The sequence below is a fragment of the Pieris napi genome, chromosome 19, assembly GCF_905475465.1.
Source record: "Pieris napi chromosome 19, ilPieNapi1.2, whole genome shotgun sequence".
In the NCBI taxonomy this organism is placed as follows: Eukaryota; Metazoa; Arthropoda; class Insecta; order Lepidoptera; family Pieridae; genus Pieris; species Pieris napi.
Window position 1 is genome coordinate 714235 of NC_062252.1, and position 24066 is coordinate 738300.

Sequence of the window (24066 nt, forward strand, 5' to 3'; positions counted from 1 at the left end):
GCGTTGCGTAAATATGTAGGGTCACTCTGCATCTTCTACCCCATTTACCATTGAGAGTGTTCAGATGAATAGTTCGGATAGAACCTGCAACTGAGTTTCATCATCGGACGTCGAGGCAGAATACAAAATTTCACCCACAAGCTGCCCCAGTATTTCCCAACCAATTCGACTTAAGGTCCTTCATGAAAAGAGCAGGAGGCTCACCGGATGCTAAGTGCCCATGGAGACTCTGAATGCCAGAGGGCTCGCGAATGCGTTGCCGGCCTTTTAAGAATGTGTTCGCTCTTTTCTCGAATACTGGTTCATACAATAAATATACTACAAGTAAATAAATTGTATTGTCCTTATAGTATTCCGTTTTTTCTTTAGACCAGAATATTGAATGGAAGCTGTTATGCAATATTTTCTTGTAAATAAAAGAGCTATCAAGCGATCCAAAAACTCAAATTAATAATACAGGGTCCAAAAACTTGCAAAAAGCGTAACCAACTAACGCCAGTTGAAAGTAAGCGTCCATACAATTTTACATTACAATACCGGGATGGGTAAACAAACCAGAGACACCATCACCACATGGAACTATTTTACAACCAATAAAATCCCAATTAGACTCTGTAAACAGAGCGAGTTTTAAATTTCCCATTTAGGTGTTCAGTTTACTGTATGTTTATACGAACATGTTATAAAACTTTGAATGAGTCGTAAAGTTGCCTAGGGGTTTTTTATTAAGGTTTAATGACCTTGGTGTTCGACCTTTATGATATGGGTGATTTGGAACCTAGGAGTGATGGGAACATCAGTCTTCCACGGTCATCTTCTCTATGCATTGCAAACTGGGTTTGTGGCATCGCCTTCCAGTGGAGGTCTTCTCTGGGAGATACGACCTCCAAATGAAATAAAGAGCACACTTTTCTCTAAAAGGTCGGCAACGCACCAAATGCCAAAAATGAAGATTTTTTTTAAAATATAATGGTGTGACATAATTATACATACGTTAGTACGTCAAAATTTAAAAAAAAAAATATTAATATTGATTGCCTTCTATTTTCTGTCTTTGAAAATGTAGTTTTTACTACTACTTTAGTTTATTTACAATCTACTTTTTTATAAATAATTTGTTAATATAATTATAATATTAATTAACATTATATATTTCACTGCGATCTCAATTCCGGTATGATAATAAAAAATTACGCCTTTTTTATAGCACAATAAAATGTCACGCGAGATGAAATTGTAAAATTTTTATGATTTGGTCAAATTTTCTCATTATACGAATATTTATGGATTTTTGTGTGTTAATTGGATATTACGGTGAATATTATTTGTTAACAGTTTTTAGATCCGCTTCCCTCTCCGCGTCCTGTTGATTCAGGTCGGACTAGGGCATTTATCCCTGGGTATGGGGAGGCGAGGAGGTATAAATCTTGATAGCTGGTAAAATCCAGCTACATAATTGTCAAATATGTCAGTAAGATTTATTTGCTTCAGTTCAAACAATTTGTATGACAATACTTGGCGATTAAAAAGAGTCGCGGAAAATTCTTCTTACCCGCTCTACGCCTTTAAGTTGCGAAGTGGTAGTAAATATAAATTTACAATTAATTTAACTTGTTTCTGACAATTCATAAGTGTACTCTAAACCTACATTAATAAAGATATTTTGAGTTTGAGTTAGCACAAGAGGTGATGCAGGTTCAACCAGCCATTCATCCCTTAATATGACGAGTCACAGTTGTTAGCGGGAGATGTCAAGCCCACTAGACCTAAGTAAATAGTCCCGTTTTAGGAAAGAGGAAACACTTCCCTGCTATCTTAGACTATTTGGAGTCCTATGTAGAAAAAAAAACTTCATCAGGCTACAAATTTATTATTGGGTGTCCCAATACCAAGTTGTTGTCGTGTAAAAATTTTGCTAATGACAGCTGTACGGAAGGTTTCACAATTTAACATGGAGCGTATCCAGGTGCCATGAATCAAGTTTGCGACTTTGAAGTCAGTGTTGAATTACAACGAAGATTCATTATCTAAATTTAGTGGAACTTGTCGAGTGGCGAAATACTGTTTAGAGTGTTAAACTGTCTACAAAAAATTGTCACAAGCAGTAATGGCCAAGTGTTAAGACATATCTGTCCAGCGGGAAGTGCAATAAAGTTACAATGAGGAAAGTTAATGCAAACCCTAAACTTCAGAGTCAGAGAAAAGACGAAGTATGTTTAATCGAGACAAACTCCCGTATATTCGCGGATGCTTGGCAGACCCATGCGAATTCATCAATACAAAGAGTCCCCTTGTGTGCTGATATATTAGGGGCTACTCGATTGTAATCCACACATATATATCTTTTCTATAACATATTTTCAAAAGGGTGTTTGTCCTCCTTGTGACATGTGTGATGTTTGAGACCAAAAATAAATAAAAAGGTGTGTCAAAGTAATTTGCCGTACGGAAGTCAGACTTAACCATCGTTTCACAACCTTAGCTATGACCTGTATGACCACAGACTGATTACAAATTCAAATAAACAGATCCTCTCCGAAGCCAAAACCAATAAAACGCCCCTGGATTATTATATCAACAACTGTAAATTAAATAACGGCTACGCTTAATACTCATAATTCGCAAATATTTGCGCAATCAAAGCATTTATGGGACCAATTAAATCCACACGCACCGCAACTGGCTCCGTCACGCGACATCGCATGCGCACTTTTGTATTTTTTAACCAGGCATTATGGGATTCGATCTCAACGCATTAAAACGGATAATGGGTTCGACTACTGTGCATAAACTTTTTTATTTTTAAAACAACATCTACATACGACTTCTCAAGGAGATATGAGCTTTAACTTTTCAAAGTTTGTATTCATTCAAAAGTTGGCAACGCATACAATTGTTGTTCATGAGCAGTCTTCTTCTTCTTCTTTTAGTGCCTCTCTAGTGAAGCGTGTCTTGTCCTGTGCCAGATGCAGCAACTCTTCTGCAGTTGCAATACCCGTCCCTAACGTTGCGAAGCCATGATTTCTTCCTTCTACACGCCGTTTACCCTGGATTTTACCCATTTTAATTCGCTGATGGAAGTGGCGCAACACGTGGCCCAGGTACGCAACGCATACAAAAAAAATCATTTAAATCGGTCCAGCCGTTTAAGAGGAGTTTTTAGTGACATACACACGTACAGTAGACTTATATATATAAAAATATAAAATGCGCCATGTTAACTAGTCGTGAAGGCTGTATGTATGGGTGTAACAATAATAGGTTATATGTTCGTCAATAAATATAAATTATCGATATAATTATTAAACGATATTATACCATTGTGCTCAATATTTTATTGCTCTCGTATTTGCTGTAAATAAAACAGCTTTAACACGCCACCTGACAATGAATGGGTTTGGAGTTCTCTGAAAGAGTCGTTAATCCTTTTAAATATTCTGGCCGACTCTCAACTCTGCGTCCGTGAGTTCACCCCTATGCACCAATGATGATGAAACCTTCATGCCTTAGATCTAGATCTAGATATTTCCCTAAATCAATATTTTAATCTTTATGAAGCGTATATTACAAGAAATGAGATGAATAGATATACCTAGTGTATTTTGATTTGTTTTGCGTAACATTTTAAATTTGTAAGATTGAAGTTCAAACTTCAAATCGTTTCAAAGTTTTTACATGGCTAATAAGAGAACCCGCTTAGCAGTGTTGGCCTAGTGGCTTCAGCGTACGACTCTCATCCCTGAGGTCGTAGGTTTGATCCCCGGTTGTGCACCAATGGACTTTCTTACTATGTGCGCATTTAACATTCGCTCGAACGGTGAAGGAAACCGGCTTGCCTTAGACCCTAAAAGTCGACCTACTTGCCTATTAGATTGATAAATGATCATGAAAAAGATACAGAAAACTGAAGGCAAGACCTAATAAGGTTGTAGTGCCCTATTTATTTTTTAATTTTAAAACAGAACCCATTTCTCGATTCCAGTTTCGCCCTTAATCAGACCTATTTTATTAAAGGTTTTAATACGACACGCGGCCTGCGCGGGAACAATCGAACGTAAAAAGTTCAAGCGATTTATTGTGGCTCGATTAATACAATCCTTGCACTTACGAGATTAACTTTTGTACTTTGACAAGAGCAATTGGATATAAAATAGTTGGTTCACTCGCCTTTTAAGAGAAATTCTTGAGTACAATGTAAATTTTGCCTGAAAACACCATCGTTTTTTTACAGTGAAAAAAATAAAAAATAAATCAGTGGCGCTACAACCTCTTTAGATCTGGACCTCAGATTTCTAAATCTGCTTCTTAACCATTTGTCAATCTAATAGGTAATCAGCCTCCAGTGTCTGACACACGCTGTCGACTTTTTGGGTCTGACATGTCGGTTTCCTCACGATGTTTTCCTTCACTTCAATGTTAAATGAGCAAATTGAAAGAAACTCCATTGCAGCATAGCCGGGGATCGAACCTACGAACTACTCAGGGATGAGAGTCACACGCTGCAGCCACTAGGCCAACACTGCTCAACAGTTTTTTTACAGTGACAGTTCTCTATTTTTTTTCACTATTGTGTTTACTGTAATTCTTACATGATTATTTAGGTGTTCATTTTGTAAAGACGTTTTACAAATGAATGAATAAATGTTATATAGGCAACATATAGTATGTAAAGGGCAGCATAAAAGCCTTAAAACACTTAATTTTGTAACAGTCTAACATCTGCCTTTACGAAGATCTGTGCTTCGGTTCAAATACGTGGTAAAGTTATTGAGATCGGCAGTCTTCTATTTAAACAATCACTGCACTGGCCCTTGAACAAAAAATCTATGACGGCCACTCGTTAAACGAGTTCCGGTCATAAATTGGTATTTCCGGTCTTCACAGAGGTCTATTGTAATAACGTACTATTAATAAATCGGGAACTTGGTATATCTATTTCATACTTTAGAATAAAAATAAATCTGTGGCGCTACAACGTTTTTAGGTCTGCGCCTCAGATTTGATGACCATTTGTCAATCTAATAGGAGAGTAGGTGATCAGCTTCCTGTGCCTTACACACGCCGTCGACTTTTTGGATCTAAGGCAAGCCGGTTTCCTCACTATGTTTTCTACAGAGATCGAACGAATGTTAAATGCGCACATTGCCGGTGATCGAACCTACGACTTCACGGATGAGAGTCGCGAGCTAAAGCCACTAGGCCAACGCTAATTTTCATACTTTATATTGTTTAAGCAATAATGCAGCGGAATTTTGCATATAATAACATCGCGCCAATAGAGGATGTTAATATAAAATTTCAATAGGCTTTTATATTATATACATATATGATATCCAATTGCTGTCTGTCATGCCATGTTAATCTAATAAAGTCGCATTTATATTCCTTAAAGAAGTGAACTATAAAGGACAAAGTTTTCTTTGATTTGGAGCATAAAAGACTCATTTGTAAATGATTCAGTTGGATTAATTGTTTTATAAAGATACAATAGAAGATTCAAAGAAATTTGTATTTAAACTTTCCTGGCTATTTAATTACATTCGTCAAGTTTAAAAAAACTCGTATAAGTTATTGTGTTTGAGTTAAATAGTTTGTTTGGTCAAATAATGATTTTTGTGATTAGTCCGGTTATAAAGGAAGGCAAGGCTATATAGATTATAGTGGCATATAAAAATATATTTAAACGAGGTTTAAACGTCAACATCCGTTAGTAATATATAAGAACGTTTAGTCGCGACGTGTTTAGAAGCAAGTCTATGAAATATGAATAGGACATTTATGGGTTTTCTCGTGCTAACAAATTATTCTTGGAAATACAAAAACGCGCGGAAGGAATTTATTTATTAACTTGAAAGTTCGAGTATAAAAGCTTTCCCAATGGGCTTAATATATGACTATGATGTAAATGCTTTATTTTTAAAGGATTTTATATATTTTATGTAATAGGAGGTAAACGGGCAGGAGGCTCACTTATGTTAAGTGATACCGCCGCCCATGGACACTCACATTGCCAGAAGGCTCTCAATGCGTTGCCGGGCTTTTATGAATTGGTACGCTCTTTTCATGAAGGACCCTAATAGTCGAATTGGTTAATTTCATATGTTGACTTTCTGTAGAAGGGAAGAATTCATTTTGACTTAAGTGACTTTTTACTGACTTTTTAACCAATGCGACTTAGGGTCCTTCAAGAAAAGAGCGTTCAAATTCTTAAAAGGCCAGTAGCGCACTCGCGAGCCTTCTATCATTGAGTGTCCATGGGCCTTAATCACTTAATATCAGATGAGCCTCCTGCCCTTTTTATTTTTAAAGGATTTTATATGTTGACTTTGTGTAGGGAAAAAGCCATTTTGACTTAAGTGACTTTTTGACCAATTCGACTTAGGGTCTTTCAAGAAAAGAGCGTTCCAATTCTTAAAAGGCCCGGCAACGCACTCACGAGTCACGAGCCCTCTGGTATTGTGTGTCCATGGGTGACGAAAACACTTAACATTAGATGAGTTCTATAAAAAAATACCAGACTTTTCTATACACAATACATTACTGCGAATGGTTAATGATAGCAAAAATTATAGTGCAAAAAAAAACAGAAATAATCTTCTGACAATTGTGATAAAGAAACTAGGCCTTTGGCATCTTACAATGTAAGGTGTCAAGAGATTTTTAAAAATCGAACGTAAAAAAAGCACTAAACACATGTTCCCACAAGCCATTCTTCAACCCGCATCCACAAACTAAAACAAAAGCTCCGTGTGTGGTTCATTGACAATTAGATCCCTATCAGACGCGTTGGGTTACATGTTAAGCTCTTCCTAAAGCTCAAAATCAAACCCTTCTATTGAAAACATTTAATAATGCTTTAAGAAAAATGTCTAAAGTTTGTTAAGCTAAATGTATAGGACAACAGATAAGTAAAGATGATCGCGTTTACATGACTTTAAATTTTCAAGCTGCTTTATATCTTAGCAAGCTTTTACTTATAGACTATATTTTACAATACAATCAGAAATTATTTATTTATGTTACTTTTGCTTACCATCGCGAATGATGATAATAATTAGCCTTTTTTAATTGATAAACTATTTTGCGTAGCATAAAGGTCTTCAAAAAAGCTTTTACTGCTTATGGCAACCCAATAACTATCTATTAGTTTGAAATATACACTTGCTGTCATAATACTCTTTTTTAAAACAGTTAAATTAGTATACCTTATATCTTGATCTAATATATATAGTTTTATCGATGCTGTATCGGTAATTGGCTGGAGGTCCCGGGTTCTTTTCCGAAATAGTGATGATCTCGGTTTGCAGTCATAGAAGACCCTACTCATGCTATAAATTATCACTTCTTGTCTTTCCCACTTCCCAAGAGAGTGTCATTTATGGGCTCATTTACACAATGACTCAAAAGGTACCTCCTAAATAGGCTTGCTCTCAAATAACGCTCATATATTATTTTTCTTTTAATATTTAATATACACATAGCACACTACAATGGCGTAAAAAGGAAGAATAATACAGTAGGCAAATTGGCAGAAAATTGTATCAAATAGTCAGTACAGCCGACACTATACCATGTCAAATATATATATATAAGTTTTATTTTGGAATAAATAGAAGAAACTGTCGCTAAACATTAGTTGGGATTGCTAGGGTTATTTGAAGAATTCTTGTGTCATTACGAGACTTAGAAGTTTCATCACATCCGTACAAATACTGAGATGGGTCAAAACTACGAATAAAGCCGTAAGAAAAGTTATCTTGAGCTTCGTATCTTCAATATCACTTTTATCGATTCGAACCCAACCGGTTCATGTTACCCACGGGGATTTTGTTAAAAATATTACGACGTCTATTATTTATGTAAACAACTTATTCAACGCCACATAATAAATTTGGGTTTAAAATGACATAAGAATTTAGATAAGAATTATTAATATTTAAATTGTATTTCTGTCACAGTAAAAATATCTTGGATGCGATACTAAAATTAATCTTACGACTCATCTAGGAAAGCATATACATACAAAAATATTTTCAACGCATGAAAACAATGTTAAATATTGACCATAAGTTAATAACATTCTCAGCTAATAAAATCAATAATCTTAAAATGTAAGTATAATATTTGATCGTCACTCAAGTCGTTTAATTCTTAAAGAACTTGCCAAAAAACCTCAGACTGCAATTTTTTATGTTTTATATTTCAAACAACCTTTATTCATGGTTATATTATTAATCTTTAAAAGTCTCAAAAAGGTGTCCGTAAGTACTCTTTCATAGTTATTCATAATAAATTACATAAAAATAATTAAACACCTAAAAACTATATACAAAACATAAACTTCTTATTAACACGTAACACTAATTCATTAGACAAAACATTAATGAATCAAACGAACACCGACCGAGTACAGAATCGACTTGACGAAGCGAAGACGAAAATACGTGTCCAAGCCATTGTGCGTGATATAATTAGAATGCTTAGAAATAAACACGTGGTGGCAATTATCGAGGCTGGGTTAAATGAGGCACCGTGGAACCGTTAATGGGTACACCCGATCGGGACTTCCGCTCGTGTATAGTTTATTGCAATGGATGATAGGAGAGTGGCTATCATAGCGAAGAACTTCACCTTGACGTCGTTCCACTACTGAGGGTGTTTAAGACCGTTTCTGCGAACCACCACTTTATGGAACCAGCTGCCCACTGAAGTATTTCCGAAACAATTCAACTAACAGTCCTTCAAGAAAAGAGCTTACTAATTCTTAAAATGCCCGCAACCCATTTGCGAGCCCTCTGGCATTGAGAGTGTCCATGGGCGGCGGTATCACTTAACATCAGATAAGTCCTAGCCTTCTGCCCAACAGGACCCTGTTCTCCCAAAAAAAAAGAAGATAACACTGATGAAGTACTGCAGTCTAATAATGAGAATATTGTATGAAAACCTCCTAGTAGTAAATTTTAGAAATACGAACAACTAATTATTGGATCGACTCCATCTCAAGCGAATGATTTAGTAGACTTCCCAGCTCTGATTTACACCAGTTCTCTTCACAAAGCCCCCATTGATGCTAAGACTGAGAACAATAAAGTTTAAAATATTGCAACTGTACCGGGCCCGCGGGCCGTCACATCACTCAACGTTTTAAAAGTGAACTGTTTAGTAAATTAACGTTTTAAAATTTTAATATCCTGGGATGCTGCGGTCAGAACATTAATCATTGCAGTCGAGCGAGCCGTGCGCCTACATACATCACCTATCCTTTGAAAACTGCGACCGAGTCATTTGTTGAAACGATTGCTTTTATTTACGTCCGTTCTAACATAAATGTCTCAATTCCTTTGATGACTTCCTGTCTATACCTCCGATGGATCCTTTTTTCATTGTCCGGTTAGAGGAGATTAATGTTATCGTCAGGGTCTCGTATTGCAATAAATTATTATTAAGTAACACCTTGTCTCACCGAAGCGAGTTTTATGCGACCGTAAACTTTAATATGGCGACTCTAATCTAAATTTTTACCTGCTCCCGGCTCAATAAATCGGTTCCCTAATGACAGCAAAGCTAGCAGATTGTGAGGGACTATCGCGTTATAAGGTAGCACTTACGCAATGAACTTGCGGCGTGTATGAATACAAATGCTTAATGAACCACTCAATTTTATGGTCTAGTCCAATAAACGGAGCTGGCGTTTCGGAATGAGTCGAGGACATGAAACGATATGAAAAGACACTTGCCTCGCGAATGATAAAATTACTTATGTAGATGAATACATCCGATACGCTTAACCCGTTCGAATATAATACGATAAGTGAATGCAATTAAAATGTAATAAACTAAATGCAGAATTATTAACTTGAATGTCATGTGAAAAATAAAGCAATTAATGCACAGTACATACGTTGTAATTATTTTTCTGGTCCTGTTTTATAGACAGTTAATTTTAAAAATAATAGAACCAGGCATGTTTATACTTAATCGTTTTTACACGATTAATTCATCGTTCGTGTGGAACTGAAAAGCTTACGATAGAAGAGCTTATTTTTTTCTCGTAATTATTTTACTCCTACTCTAGTTATTTTAAGTGTTCAATACCTATAAAGAAAAAGATATTAAAACAAACAAGTTTTAATGCAAGAAGCACTAAAATTAATTTAGTCTCAAAGATAAACTGGATTATTTAATAGCTGTAAATTAAATTTTATTAAAACATAACATTGTAGTTAAGTATCGATTAATTCATTGGCTAAGCGAAGATTGCAATTAGCAAGGTGTCTTCATAAAAGGAGTAAATTTATTTTAAGTGAAAATTATTTTATAGCTCAAAATACGCCCAAAGTTTTTTTTTTTCAACAGGAGGCTCACCTGATGTTAAGTGATACCGCCGCCCATTGACACTCACATTGTCAGGACACCAGTGCGTTGCCGGCCTTTTAAGAAATGGTGCGCTCTTTTCTTGAAGGACCCTAAGTCGCAGTGTTTCCCAACGTGGGGTCAATTTGATTGTTAAGGGAGCAATTCAAAAATTGACTCGACGTTATTCACTATGCTTTGAAATTTATTTATTGTGTTTCGTTTACACTAATTTCCTAGCGATTTCTTCCTAAAACCTATCATTTAAGTTCTTTTAGCGAACGGTTCAATTCTTGATATTAAACATTTTGTATGTTAGGGAGAAGCATAAGAATTCTTTGTCACAAACGTGGTAGACAAAAATGTCGTAACGTTAAGGAGGCACAACTATTTTGTGTTACTTGAAGGTGACTCGAAAGGCAGCTGTTTGTAAATTGAGATGCAAAAATGCAAAGCATTCGTGAATGAAGTAATTATGAGCAAAATGACAGTTGATATATTAGCGCGATTTGTTCGATATTAATTTACCTGCACGTTGATTACTGTGGCAACTATTTCATTATTCATTTGTCAAGTTAACCAACGAAATACATATATTATAATTTACTTAAAGATGCTATACTTTGTCTGGAAGAAACGACTTAAGTAAGACCGCCCATTTGCATCCTTATATTATTTTTCCTGTTTTGTCTTATTGTGATAAATGAAGTGTTATTATTATTACTTTACATGGTAAACAAGCTTTGAATCAAAGTCAAAGCCTTCTTTTCAAAGGTTCTATATACCAAAGCGTAATATTAGATGTGTTCTTAAAGTTTATAATAAAACCTATATAATCAAAAATGTACTTATTTGTATAGATACATATAGATAGACAATTTAGAATTATTAACATTTGTTCCTGCAAATGACATACTATATATATTAAATCAAGGACTCTCCGTACCGATATTAACTCGCAGACTCTATAGACTTATATTTTAGTGGAGTTGCATTATAGCTTAAAATACATATAATTAACTTACTGAGCATGATGATGGTAATGCGTCGCGTGGTGCATGGTGCCCGGCGGCGCCTGCGCAGCTGTCGCGTGGAACGCAGCGAAAGCCGAAGGAAACTGCAGAGGCAAGAAACCGCTTCCAGGCACTTCCCGATCAGGCATTATAAAGTCCTATCATCATTTAAAACACTCGCACAATCAAGTCATCTCCACCCCTTTCCCTGTTTTCTGCGTCATTTCTTCACTATCTCGCAGCGCGGTACCGTTTCTTTGATGTCATTGTAACTGGAACAAAGATAAATGGATCGGGTTATTTTGGTTTCAAATATCGATAATATTAAATAGCACATAGTAGCTGTTCGTTAATTTATATTTAATATTGCTTTTTATGTATAACAGTGGCAAACGGGCAGGCTGCTCATCTGATTCTAAGTGATACCACCACATAGACGCTCACATTGTCAGAGGGCTCGCAAGTGCGTTGCCGGCCTTTTCAGATTTGCTACGCTCTTTTCATGAAGGAACCTAAGTCGCAGTCGGTTCCACATAGTGGTGGTACGCAGAAACTGCCTTAAAAAACGCTCAGTCCTGAAACGACGGACCTCTTGGCGATACGGGTTGAATTTCGTATTCTCCCTCGACGTCCGATGATGTAGCTGCATTAATCCGAACACAGGATGTGTACACTGCACTGAACACTATCCATGGTAAATTCGAAAGAAGATACAGAGAGACTCCACACTCTCGGAAAGTGACTGGTCATCGATGATTCGAATCGCTTTTACTTGAATTCGGTCAAGTAATTCAATGTGAGTCAAAACCTCAATTAATTCTACACCATTGCAACTGGCAAAAGTGCCTCAGATTCATTCACACTTTAATTATATAAATGAAGAGTTAATTGGCACTTTGCAGAAGCTGATAAGTTGCCGCTTTTAAGTGAATGTAAATAACATTATTGTGTTATAAATTGATTGCAAAGTAAATTTGAATCATGCTTTATTATTATTATATACCATATACGATTGCCAAAAACGGCGTATTGTAAAATCCAAAGCTCCTACACATAGACATAAAAACGCAAAGTGAATTATGAAATCATAACGACGTGTTTTCTCCTGAAAAGGACAGCATTGGGATTCAACAGGTTTTTATCCTGTCTTATTAAGGTAGCCTTAGTAAAAATTCCACTCGTAATTAATGAAGATGTGATTGTTTTGAAGCCGCATTGTCCCTTAAATGGTACGAACAGTGATGTTCGTATGTATCGATAGTTTTGTGGGACATTGCAATCTATTGTAGTGGCGATTTAAATTTGTTTTTATTTTAAATACAATAAATACACTTGAAAGTAGCAACATCCAAATATATATATTCCCCTAATAGCCTACCAACCACGCGATCAGGCAGATATGTGGCTGAAAAGCTACACAGAAGGGGAGTGTCTATTCTCCCCTTTCCTAAATAGGGACTTCATTCAGTGAATGACGACCTAGTCGGGCCTGGGCATAGGGAATATCCTCATGATATTTATGGGCAAGTCGGAGCCCGCAGGCAGGCGGGACTCGCGTCTCCTCTTTTGCTGTGGCATCATTAGAGATATAGTACGATATATGTGTAACAATAAGTTAATACGTCAGTTAATAAAAACAGGAAAACTATTGCCGTTACTTCGTTAGTACTACTCAGATAAAAGATACAGCTACAGTACTGAAATAATTTTAGTATTTCTAGAAATTACCTAAAAACCATGCAATATTCTTTACCAGAGAAAGAAACTTGTATAAATTTGTAAAACACGACCTACTATTTAAAGACATTTATATAAGCACATGTGCGAATCGTAAAATATATAAGAAACGATTATCAGATTATAATTTGCATGTATTAGCTAAATAGCATGTTGCTCGCTAAATGTTAGTTTCACACATTGCTGAGAAACCTTTAAACTGAGGAAATTTTCATAGTAATATCAATATTATACGAAGCGCCAAGACATAGTCACCTTTCGTTTTAAAATTATCAACCTACTCAAATATGTTAATGTATAAAGATTTATTAAGATAACATGAGTTTATAAGCAATATGATCATCAATCGCAATATGGCAGCCAGCTTTAAAGGATCAATTTTTTAAAATATGTTTTAAATTTCTATTTTTTATTATTATTTCATATACTTATTGTTTATATACTGTATATTTGTTGGTAAATAAAAAGAATGTATTGCCCGTATTATGATATAAAAACTGCGCAGTATATTATAGTAACTTAGGTTAATAATATTGTAAATACTGTGTATGTGTGTGTACTTGTGTTGGACGAAGTAGTACTTTTTGTATAATATTGTCAGTATAAAATAGCGATATTGCGCCACTTCCCTATCCCCAAAAACAGTGTAATGCGCAGACGCATGCCAACCGTCTTAATACGGGCCTTAATTACGATTTAATTGTTTTTTAGGCGATTGTCTCGAATATTCCGAGAAATATTTTGTCTTTATGGTGTCGAGATGCGTGTCTTGAACTATATTTCATCATTGGTAATCGAATGGGGTCGATAAACTCAGTTTAACTGTAAATAATTACAGTGATAATTAAGCAATATTTTATTAAACGTTTTGGGATTTAAAAAAAAATGTAAATGCAGGATTTTTAAAAACAGAAATTAAAAAAAAATCAATTAGTCCTGTCTGATGACCATGATCTATGTTTATTGTTTAAACATCTATTTAGCTATTGAATGTTGATGTAAGAAACAAATTCATTTCGCAGACAGACTACATCTATCATAAATTAAATAGGCTGATCTACCCGCTCACCGCCACAAAAAACGGTTAAACGACTGGCTTATGAACACACCTTAAGGTCGATTTACATTATCTTAGGGTGAGATCTATAGTGCGCACTTGGACTTTGCTCAGACTTAACTATAACCATTCTTTACTTTTTTAAAGGATAATAAAGAAGGTATTGCATGAAATGAAACATCAATTTCTGTCTTAGCTTGAGCTTAGCTTAATCTCACCGTTAAAATGTCTATAAATATACTAAATCATAGTTTAACCTTAGTGTTTTTCGTAAGTAAAGTCTGAGCAAAGTCCAAGTGCGCACTATAGATCTCACCCTTAGTGTTTAGGAGAGTGCTTTAGGATAGTACTTTAGTTGAAACATGTAAACGTTACTTGCTTTAGTACGGTTCTACTTGACTTTCAAGTTGAATCAAAATGGAATCGCTTTTTATTTTTGTTTCAAGTGATACCCCTCCCGCGCCCGCGCACCCCCCGAGATCTTCCCTCCTTGTGTGTAAACACGTAATTTTGTCAAATCTTTAGGAGAGTGCATAAGTGCCGTGAAACGCGTTCGTGTTTTTTGATTTTTATAGATGGCTAAATGGTCGGAAGATACAACTATCAAATTTGTGTCTGAATATGATGTTCACGAATGTTTGTGGAACGTTAAAAACGATTTATACAAAAACAAACCGGCTAGGCATTCGGCATACACTGCCTTAAAAGAAGCTATTTTGTTTATTATTTATATTTAGTTTATTTATTTCGAATAAAATCTCGTCTTCTATCTGTTCCATAATTTCATTTAGTATGTTGCGTAGTATAGAGCGTATTTGCCGACGTCGTTGCGCGTTCATTGTGGCGCTGAAATGATACTCTACTGGAAGAAATGTAAACGTTCACTTGCAACGCACTAAAGCACTAAAGAACTTGCCTTTCAAGTTGTACTCTCCTAAACACTAAGATAATGTAAATCGGCCTTTACGCAGAGTTGGAGATGCTCCTGAGACAAGTTACACATTTCACTCATTCACATGCACCCACACGCTCACTCATGTACTCACGTAATGCATTTTGTTAAAAAAATTGAGATATGTACAAGTCTAAAAAAATAAACATACCTAATTAAAAAACAAAATAAAAATTGTTATGGAAAAGTTTTTTTTTTCTTAAAAGGGTTCCCAAATCTTACACATTATAATGCATTGTTTATCATGAATGTTTTCGAGAGAAACTTTCTATGTACACGTACCATATGTTTTATTATCATTTTCAATAACATCTTTTCTACTAATCACTATTCCAATGTGCAAGCAATATTTATCCTAGTTTCACATTACGAAAGTTCCAACCCTTACACGAGTATGCTAAACACTACCGTAGATCGCTAATACCCCATTAATACACCACATCACGCATTTTTTACCTCGGACCATAATTCACAGACAATTCACAATAGTCGCTCATTAGATATGGCCTCAACTAACACGCGCGCGAGTGGAACACGAATTAACTTATTAACGTTACTTCGGATTGGTGAGGTAATTTATTTACGGCCTCTTGCGGAGGTATAAATTCAATTTTGAAAATGGAATTAGATTAAATACACAACATGTCAAAATTCCACGTTCATATTAATCTGTGGAGGATATAGAAACTTTTAAGCGGCGACCTCCTTCCAAAGTATTGTCTATTGTGAATTAAACGTGTATTATAAAATGTTTAAATAATCTGAATAGTTTGATATGTTAAATAGATTTCACTCAAAAAGAATACATGTCAAAATTCCACGTTCATATTAGGTACTCTGAGGACGATATAGAACCTTTTAAGCGGCGACCTCCTTCCAAAGTGTCGTCTATTATTTATTAAACGATTCTATATGAAATTTTAAAATACACTGAATAGTTCAGGAGTTCTAAAATTGTTTCTCTGACATTAAATCTAGACATTAACTGCGCTAAATTTCTGTATTGTATAATTGTAAGTTCATCTACAATGCTATCAATCATAGTAGAATTAAGGTAGCGAAATTGTTTCGATACAAAGACCTGTATTCATTTAAATATAAGAATTATCCTTAACACTAGAACAGTACTAGTAGACATGTTTAAAACGTAAATTACACCTGACCGCATTTTTTAAACGTCAAATACACTTAACATTCAAGCGTACTACTGTTACTAAACTTAAACCGCCGTCACGGGGTCATTTCGAGCCGTATCGGCTGATCCTTTTATCGCGAGGTTTAGAATTCCATACACAGTTCTGTGGACATCCATAAATTACAATGAGTTGAGCCTAACTCTGCGTATAAGGCCCTTTGAGCGGCAGGGCCAAAAGCGCTTCGTACGTGCGTCCGGATGATACCTGCGGTATAGTAAAAGCTAAACTATTCAGATAAAAGTTAGGAGTTTTGGTGGAGATTACTGAAAGTGTATAACTGTAAAAGATTCTGACAATAATATGCCTTAATTGGTAGAATTTACTACATTATCCGCCACCTAACAACCAAGTTAAAACGTTATTATCTAACTTAAACAACAAATTATGAAGATTTAGACATTGGAAGGGTGTGAGGAAATATTTTAAAAAGCGGGAGGACTTTGACTTTACTTAGCAGTAGTAACAATTTCGTTTTTTCTTCAAAATATTATGTTGTTTTTTTAATGCCTTATTTCAGTTTTCTTTTTTCTATCTATGAATGTACGAACTTAATGTTTTCTGTTTCGTATATTTTATTTATCAATGTGACAATCTGTTTTGGCTTTATATATTGTCATTGTTTTTTTATAAATAAAATAAAAGTGGACATTACACGCCTCAATGAATAAATAAATACATAGACGTTTTGGCCTTACAGTACATTTATAATTATTAAATAACAATTGTATTTGTATTTAAGATAAATCGTGGATGTATAGCATTAGCAACTGGATAGCAATCTTAACCATTGTGTAGCATTTGTTAAGCTAATAGATCCATTCAACGATTGTCCACTGGTCGAGTGCCAGGAGTAATATTCAGCGCTGATGTTTCAAATGTTTACATTTATATTACTCGACTTTTGTTTAAAGCACATGGGCGAGGCTTATTTATTTCCTCCAAGTATAAGTGCGTACAGTCGATTTTTCTTACGTACGCAATTTACACTTCGAGTGGTTCAAGTGAAATGCAATGAGCTAAGATATACGGGGTACAGGATTATTTTTATTATCAAAAACACTTTCGCATTTATAAAGACACTTTACTTCATTAACACTAAGGTACACGCAGGTGCGTAAAGCAAAAAATACAGCTGTTTGCGGCAAGTTTGATCGTGAATTAATTCGGAATCAATAAAAAATTAATTCATATGTTTTTATAGTTTTCATTTAGCGATTATCAGATGCGAATTTTAAATGTCTTGACGGAAGCCATAATTGTTTGTTTTGCTATGTTTAATTCTTGAGTGGGCTTAATCTTAAGTGGTTGAACTTTAAAATTAATGGAACTAACCAATGTAAGTCTTTTAAATACATATTTATAGAAAAATATTAACAAATTATCAACGCTTAAATATTATTATAATATATTATTAATAAAGTTAAGAGCCGTATTTAGAATTAATAAAATCATTCTATGTAGTTGTATGTAGTTGTCTGACTTGTAGTTAAACACTTACATAATGATAATAGAAGCAGGAAGAGATGAGATAAATTTTTAGAACGATATTAATTTCAAATCTGTGTGCTTTTTTTTTTCAAGAAAGATCCTAATATTTGTTAAATAAAGGATACCCCAAAAGTTGCTGTGAAATAATAGCAAACGAAACTATGTGCTGATAATGAACAATTATAATTATTCTTCTGTAAATAAGTTAGTCTGTCTGGATCGAAACTAGAATCTAGATGTTACATTGCAATGCAACTCACTATATATTTTATGGTCCTCATTTTTATTGCTATACCATGTCGACTACATAATATATGACTTGTAGCGAACACAACTTTGTTACAAAATAGCCAATAACTTCTAAGTATTAAAGCGCATTTTCGAGTGACAGTTTATTTTTAATAATCTATGAATATTTAAAGAGTATTAAGGGCTATTTTAACAAATAACTTTATTCAACACACGAATGTAGGAAGTTATATATACAATACAAGAGTTAATTTTCACAGATTTATTCGGTTCCCATACATTTTACGAGTGTTTTATTTGTTTTATAACAAATAGATTGTTGTCTTTTTTATTTGTTAATTTATTTGTTCGTAGAAGTGAGAATGACCGGAATAATGTTCATAGTAAGTACTTTAGGAATTGACAAGATAAAAGACATTTGTTGGCCTGCACGGTTTATGCGTACATATCTTAATATATATATTTCTTGTGTGCGTGTGTATGTGACTGAACTCCTCCTAAACGACTGGACCAATTTTGATGAAATTTTTTGTGTGTCTTCAAGGGGATCTGGGAATGGTTTAGATTCACAAATCAGCCCGCCAGATGTTAAGGGTAGTCCACCCCTAAATTTTTATTTTTATTTTTTAGACAAAATTTTTAATTTCTATTTTTTTATGATACAGCATTAAAAAATACATACAACCCCTAACTTTCACCCCTCTACGATCAACCCCTATTTTTTTATTATAAATGATATACATGGCGAAACGACGTTTGCCGGATCAGCTAGTACGTATATTATTGTTGAAGTCCCGAAACTGATGGCATAAGTCAATAACGAATTGGTGAATGACATACAGGTGTCATGTATTTTGGATGATCAGACTTCCACTATGAAGGTACATGAACATTTAAGCACGTCGAATACGAAATTCCACCCGTATCACCTCGACTTCTGTCGTTCAACAACTAAGCGTTTTTAAGGCAGTTTGCCACGCAACCAGCTGCCCTGATTTTCAAACCAATTCGACGTAGAGCCCTTCAAGAAAACTACAAATTATTTAAAGACCGGCAATGCACTCGCGAGCCCTCTTATTAAGAGTGTGCATGGGCGGTATCACTTCAGGTGAGCCTCCCGCCCGTTCTATATAAAACGAAGTTTATTTTTTAAAATACATTTCAATTGATTCTACAAGTGATATAAAAACGTCGGCACTCAGCTTCTAGTGCAATCGATAGAAGAAATTTGGCGCGGATCCATTTCAAATGTAATAATTTTTAGAAACGAAAATATTTTTATTAAGAGTCTTGGATATAAAATAGTTTTATTGAACACTTTAATAGTTAAAATTCTACATTATTAGAACTTTATTTCGTCTCTTAAAGTCTAAACAGTTTTGGTCCACGCAAAACAATTGAGAGCAAAACAATCGTCAGATTGGCATCGTTTTGTTGATCATTTTTATTTTATAGAAAAGTATGATCAGCCTTCTGTCTGACACATGTCGGGAATTTTTCTATTCGAGTCATTTTCCTTCAGCATATGAGTGTTAACTGCGCACATAGACAGGAAGTCCATTGGGTGCACAGACATCTGCGGGGATCGAACCTATGACCTCCATACTAAGTCGCACAAGCCTAGTTTTTCATCCATTCCACCTTTTTTATTTGACACAGTTTTTCTTTTTTTTATTATTGAAATCGAGCCTACGGGACGCCCAAAAAGGGCAGTCATCGCAGCCCCATGGACTCTCATTTTAGTGGATGCGTTGCCGACCTTTGAGGGAGGAGTACTGTGTCCCCCTTAGAATACGCGGGCACCCTGAGTGAGCATACTCAGACATTCTCCAGCACCAGAAGTGTTACCTCTTGGGGTAAAAATGTATTTTCCTTTATCTAAGAAATAAATCTTTATGCGTTAATTGAGTCCGAGTTTATTAATAACCCCAATAAATCTTTTTCTAAAACTTTCGCTGGCTACTTTGATTATGTTTGAATAGTTATTTCGAGATTGAATTAAAATTCGACGCATCCGTTGGAAATAAATCGATCACTTCGAATGATTTCTGACAAACTAATTAAAATGTACACGGTGTTCACATTTGCGGTGTTAAATTATATTGTCGTAGCCCGTAGGTGAATACAAAAAAGCTTTCAATTTGACAGTGTTTTTGTAATGAGCTAAATGCCGTGTGGGGGCAGGGTATTAGACTAACTTTTTTTATAGATAAGATATTTTATAGCGTGCCTAGTGCCTTTTCGAATTTTGATTTAGATACTAATTTTATCGCGTTTTCCTTCCTTGATTGTGCAAAAAACAGTGTTATTACAACCAGTGGTCTTAGCCACCGATTTATGAATCTGTTTCATAATCATTTTGGTATTTCTCATAGGCAGGTGATCCTTCTGTGCCTGAAGTCTGTGCCACACGCCATCAACTAGGTCTATTGGTCAACTGGGCATGCGAGTTTCTTCGCGTTTTCATATTGCGTATTAAATCCACAAATAGATAGAAAGTCCATTGGTCCACTGCCGGCATTCGAACCTACAACCTCAGAGTAAGAAAGGAAAAGAGTGGCGGAGAGTTTATTGCCAGTTCTTCTCGTCCGTTCGACGTCCTTGAGAACTGGCAGTAAATATAAAATTAGAAGCATTTAATATGTATTTCTTAATTGACGTTCATAATTGTACAATGTATAATGAACATATGATTTTGAATTTGAATTTGAGTACGCTTAATCTAGTTCGGCCAAGATTAGGTAAACTGCTGACTACGTATCAAAAACTAAAATACTTTTTAATAAAAAATGTATGTTTGTTTCAATTTTCGAACATCGTTTATGGTATTAAAGCTAAGTACAGTTAAACGTAACCACTGAATGCAATTCTCGAGTTTGTGGTCACTTACAAAGATTACTCGTTGGCACCAACTGACCGTGAAAATGGTGACCGCAAGATGAATAGTTTTAGCTCGAACAATGAAATTTTACTTGGACTAAACTCGGTTTAAAGTCTTGGCTTTAACTTAGTTCACAAATATGTATATTAGATAAATTTCCATTCATTATTAATATATTTTGATTAATTTTAAATTAATAATTTTCTTTCTTCCATTCAGGGCAATGCTTGTAGTGTGAAGGCTAGGTAAGAGTAGGTACATGTGTTACAGGTCATCAGGCCTCTACCCCTCCGGATAGCTAGAAGGTCTTAAAATTATTATTGTTTAGTTGTTTTTTGTATAAATAGAGCATTTAGAAAATGGTTTTAAAATGGCATGTTGTTGTTGACAAACCTAATCCCAAACCCAAACCAATGTTTTTTCTCAATGTGGGAAATTAACACTTGCTCGTACATATATGGTGGTTTCTGTTGTAATTTTTTTTTTATTAAAGTGAATTTAAAGTGTGTTTGTATTTCTTTTATAAATATGTGTGCTTTATTCAAATCATTAGTTTTTTCTTTCTTTACATTGTAAGTCTTAGACCCAAGAATCAACACATGCCAGACTCTGGCCCCTACTTGCCGAATCTGTCTATTAAAAAAATCTAGTCAGTTATCGAACAACTACGACACTTCATAGGATTGGTTTAGTAAAACATAAGATCAAATTGCCATTTTTGATGTGAGATTTCGTGTATAAAGGTTTATACTTAAACTAAACGCCAATCTTCCTCTAATCTTGGCAAGTGAAGTAATAGTCAATATATTTTTATAACGACGAGAAAACGTTCAAAGCCGCGGGGAAGAGACAAGTTTGCGCTAGATGTAGGCTTGAGGCCTACAATGATAATTTATAATAACGTATTATCTTTATAGAAAATCCAACTTCTAAAATAATTTTTATGACAGATAATAATCAATCACAATCGTGAGAGCGTTACATAAAAAATATCTACGTAGTAAATAGTTTTATTACTTTTTAGGATGCATTTATAAACTTGAAATCAAGGTAGTTTTATAATTCCCAATTCAAATTAAATACTTCTTGTATTGTATAAAGTGGCAAACTCCTTTTCTATACTAATATTATAAAGAGGAAAGATTTGTGTGTATGTTTGTTGTGAATTGGTTTAAAAAGTACTGGAACGAGTTTAAAAATTATTTCACCATTTGAATGCTACATTATCACTGATTAATACAGGCTATTTTAATTGCAAGGAAAAAAATAAAGAACCCAATTAAAACTACAATAATGTTACCCAACTACTACCCAAGGTGTAAAAAAATGCCTATAAAATATCTTTCATCGCATTCGCTGCGAAAACTATTGACGATAGAACAAAAAATTCCACAATATTAAAGAACTATATCAATGTCTACAAAAATGTTATACACATAAATGTACACTCGTGCGAAGCCGGGACGGGCAGCTAGTCAATAATAAAAGTAGATGGTAGTGGGTTTTATCTGTACATAGTTTTGAAAACGTGAAAAATAACTCTGGGATAACTATGGGACCTAAATAAACCACCTCGTGATGAGATGAGCACTTGATAACGTAAATACTTTAAATAACTTGGACACAGATGTTTTCTATTCATATTAGTACGCTCCAGGGTCAGACTTTATATTCTAACAGTGCCCACTTAAGTAGGCTCACTCTGCTTAAGGGGACGGTTATTCGAAAATAGAAGCTTTATTATGTTTAAAGAACTCTATTTCGCATTACAAAAATAATGTATTTTATTTATTAATTCAATCGATTTGAATCATCTGATAAATTATAATAAACTTTAATTAGAGTTACTTTTACAATTAAACACATTATTAGTATAGTTTCATTCTTTTTGTCAGGCAAAGGCCTCCTCCAAATCCCGTTATTCCTGTCTGCACTGTGACATTCTCTGTCATGTACCTCCTTAATTTGGTCTATCCACCTTCTAAATCGTCTTTCTCATTTGCGTTTAGACTATGGGCACCTGTTAAAGTACTTTCATCTGATAAATAAACACGTTTGTTTCGGACTGCCAGTCTAGTTCATATAGCCTTCAGTGTAATGGCGCTTTTTACTAATGTACCATTTTGTCCCTTTCTGTCTAATTGTGTTTACGCTGTCATAAAAAGAGTAAGACTGCTTTAGAATTGTGTAATTAGACACATTTTTTTGACAACAAAAATTGAGTACTGCTAATCATAAATATAATAATACTGTACAAAATCGTATACAACAGATAAGCTGCTGTACCGCTTCGCCTTAATCAGGTAGCATTATGCGCGGGCGCAGTTCTAGGAAATATTATAGGAACAGGGACAAACGGGTCTCACTTATTGTGCCCTGCGGATGCACCCTGCGGCCCTTTTAAATATTTTACGAAATCGACATATATCTTTTAATTTTATTGCTCAACGGTGTAAGCTTGTACAATATTTTTATTGAATTTGGGACCTCAGGAAGGCATTATGACAGAAGCCGTTTGGAGAGTCGAAAGACGAAACGATGACGTCAAAGATAGTTTCGCGTGTCTGTGATTGGTCCAGAAACGCCATTGACAATCGCTACCGTGTTTTGTTTTTTTGTATTTCAAAATTTATTGACGAGATGAAGCTATCGCCAAGCCCGTGCTAGGCTCTGAGCATAAGTTTATCGGTTTAGACTTAAAAAGTTAAACAAAGTCTAATTGCGAACAATTCAATGGCGTATTATAGGTTTCGTTTTACAAAATATGGCAATAAGTTGCACTGCGCGTGACCAAGTTCAAACATATACAATGTTGCCATTTAAAAATATCTCAAATACATTGTAAGTTTACAATTCTTAATATAGGGCTGTTTTAATATGGCCGGGTATTTTATAGATCTTAATTGTTTGACGCGGGTCGGTAACTTGGATTATTTAATGTGTGTTAACTCTTGTAAAACGTTTTTCACTTCAGTTTTAAAGCGCAATAACTGTCCAGAATGTTATATTTATTTTCATATATTTTTCTTTATTACTAACTCTTGTCACGAAACTGCTTTCCGTGAGATCCTTTAATTTTTAAAATAACGAAGTAAACTTTAAGGAAGTTTTTTACCAAAAACATAAATAAACCGAAAATG

General features: G+C 34.7%; 1 protein-coding gene across 2 annotated transcripts in view; it reads right to left on the reverse strand.

The window, feature by feature from the left end:
- Positions 1 to 24066, reverse strand: part of LOC125059059 (transcriptional activator cubitus interruptus) — a 98289-nt gene that overhangs the window by 44208 nt on the left and 30015 nt on the right. For both annotated transcript variants that reach the window (XM_047663251.1, XM_047663250.1), the window contains exon 2: positions 11379 to 11638. In XM_047663251.1, coding sequence (XP_047519207.1) covers positions 11379 to 11515 — 137 coding nt within the window. In that variant the 5' untranslated portion in view covers positions 11516 to 11638. The remainder of the gene's footprint in view (positions 1 to 11378; positions 11639 to 24066) is intronic.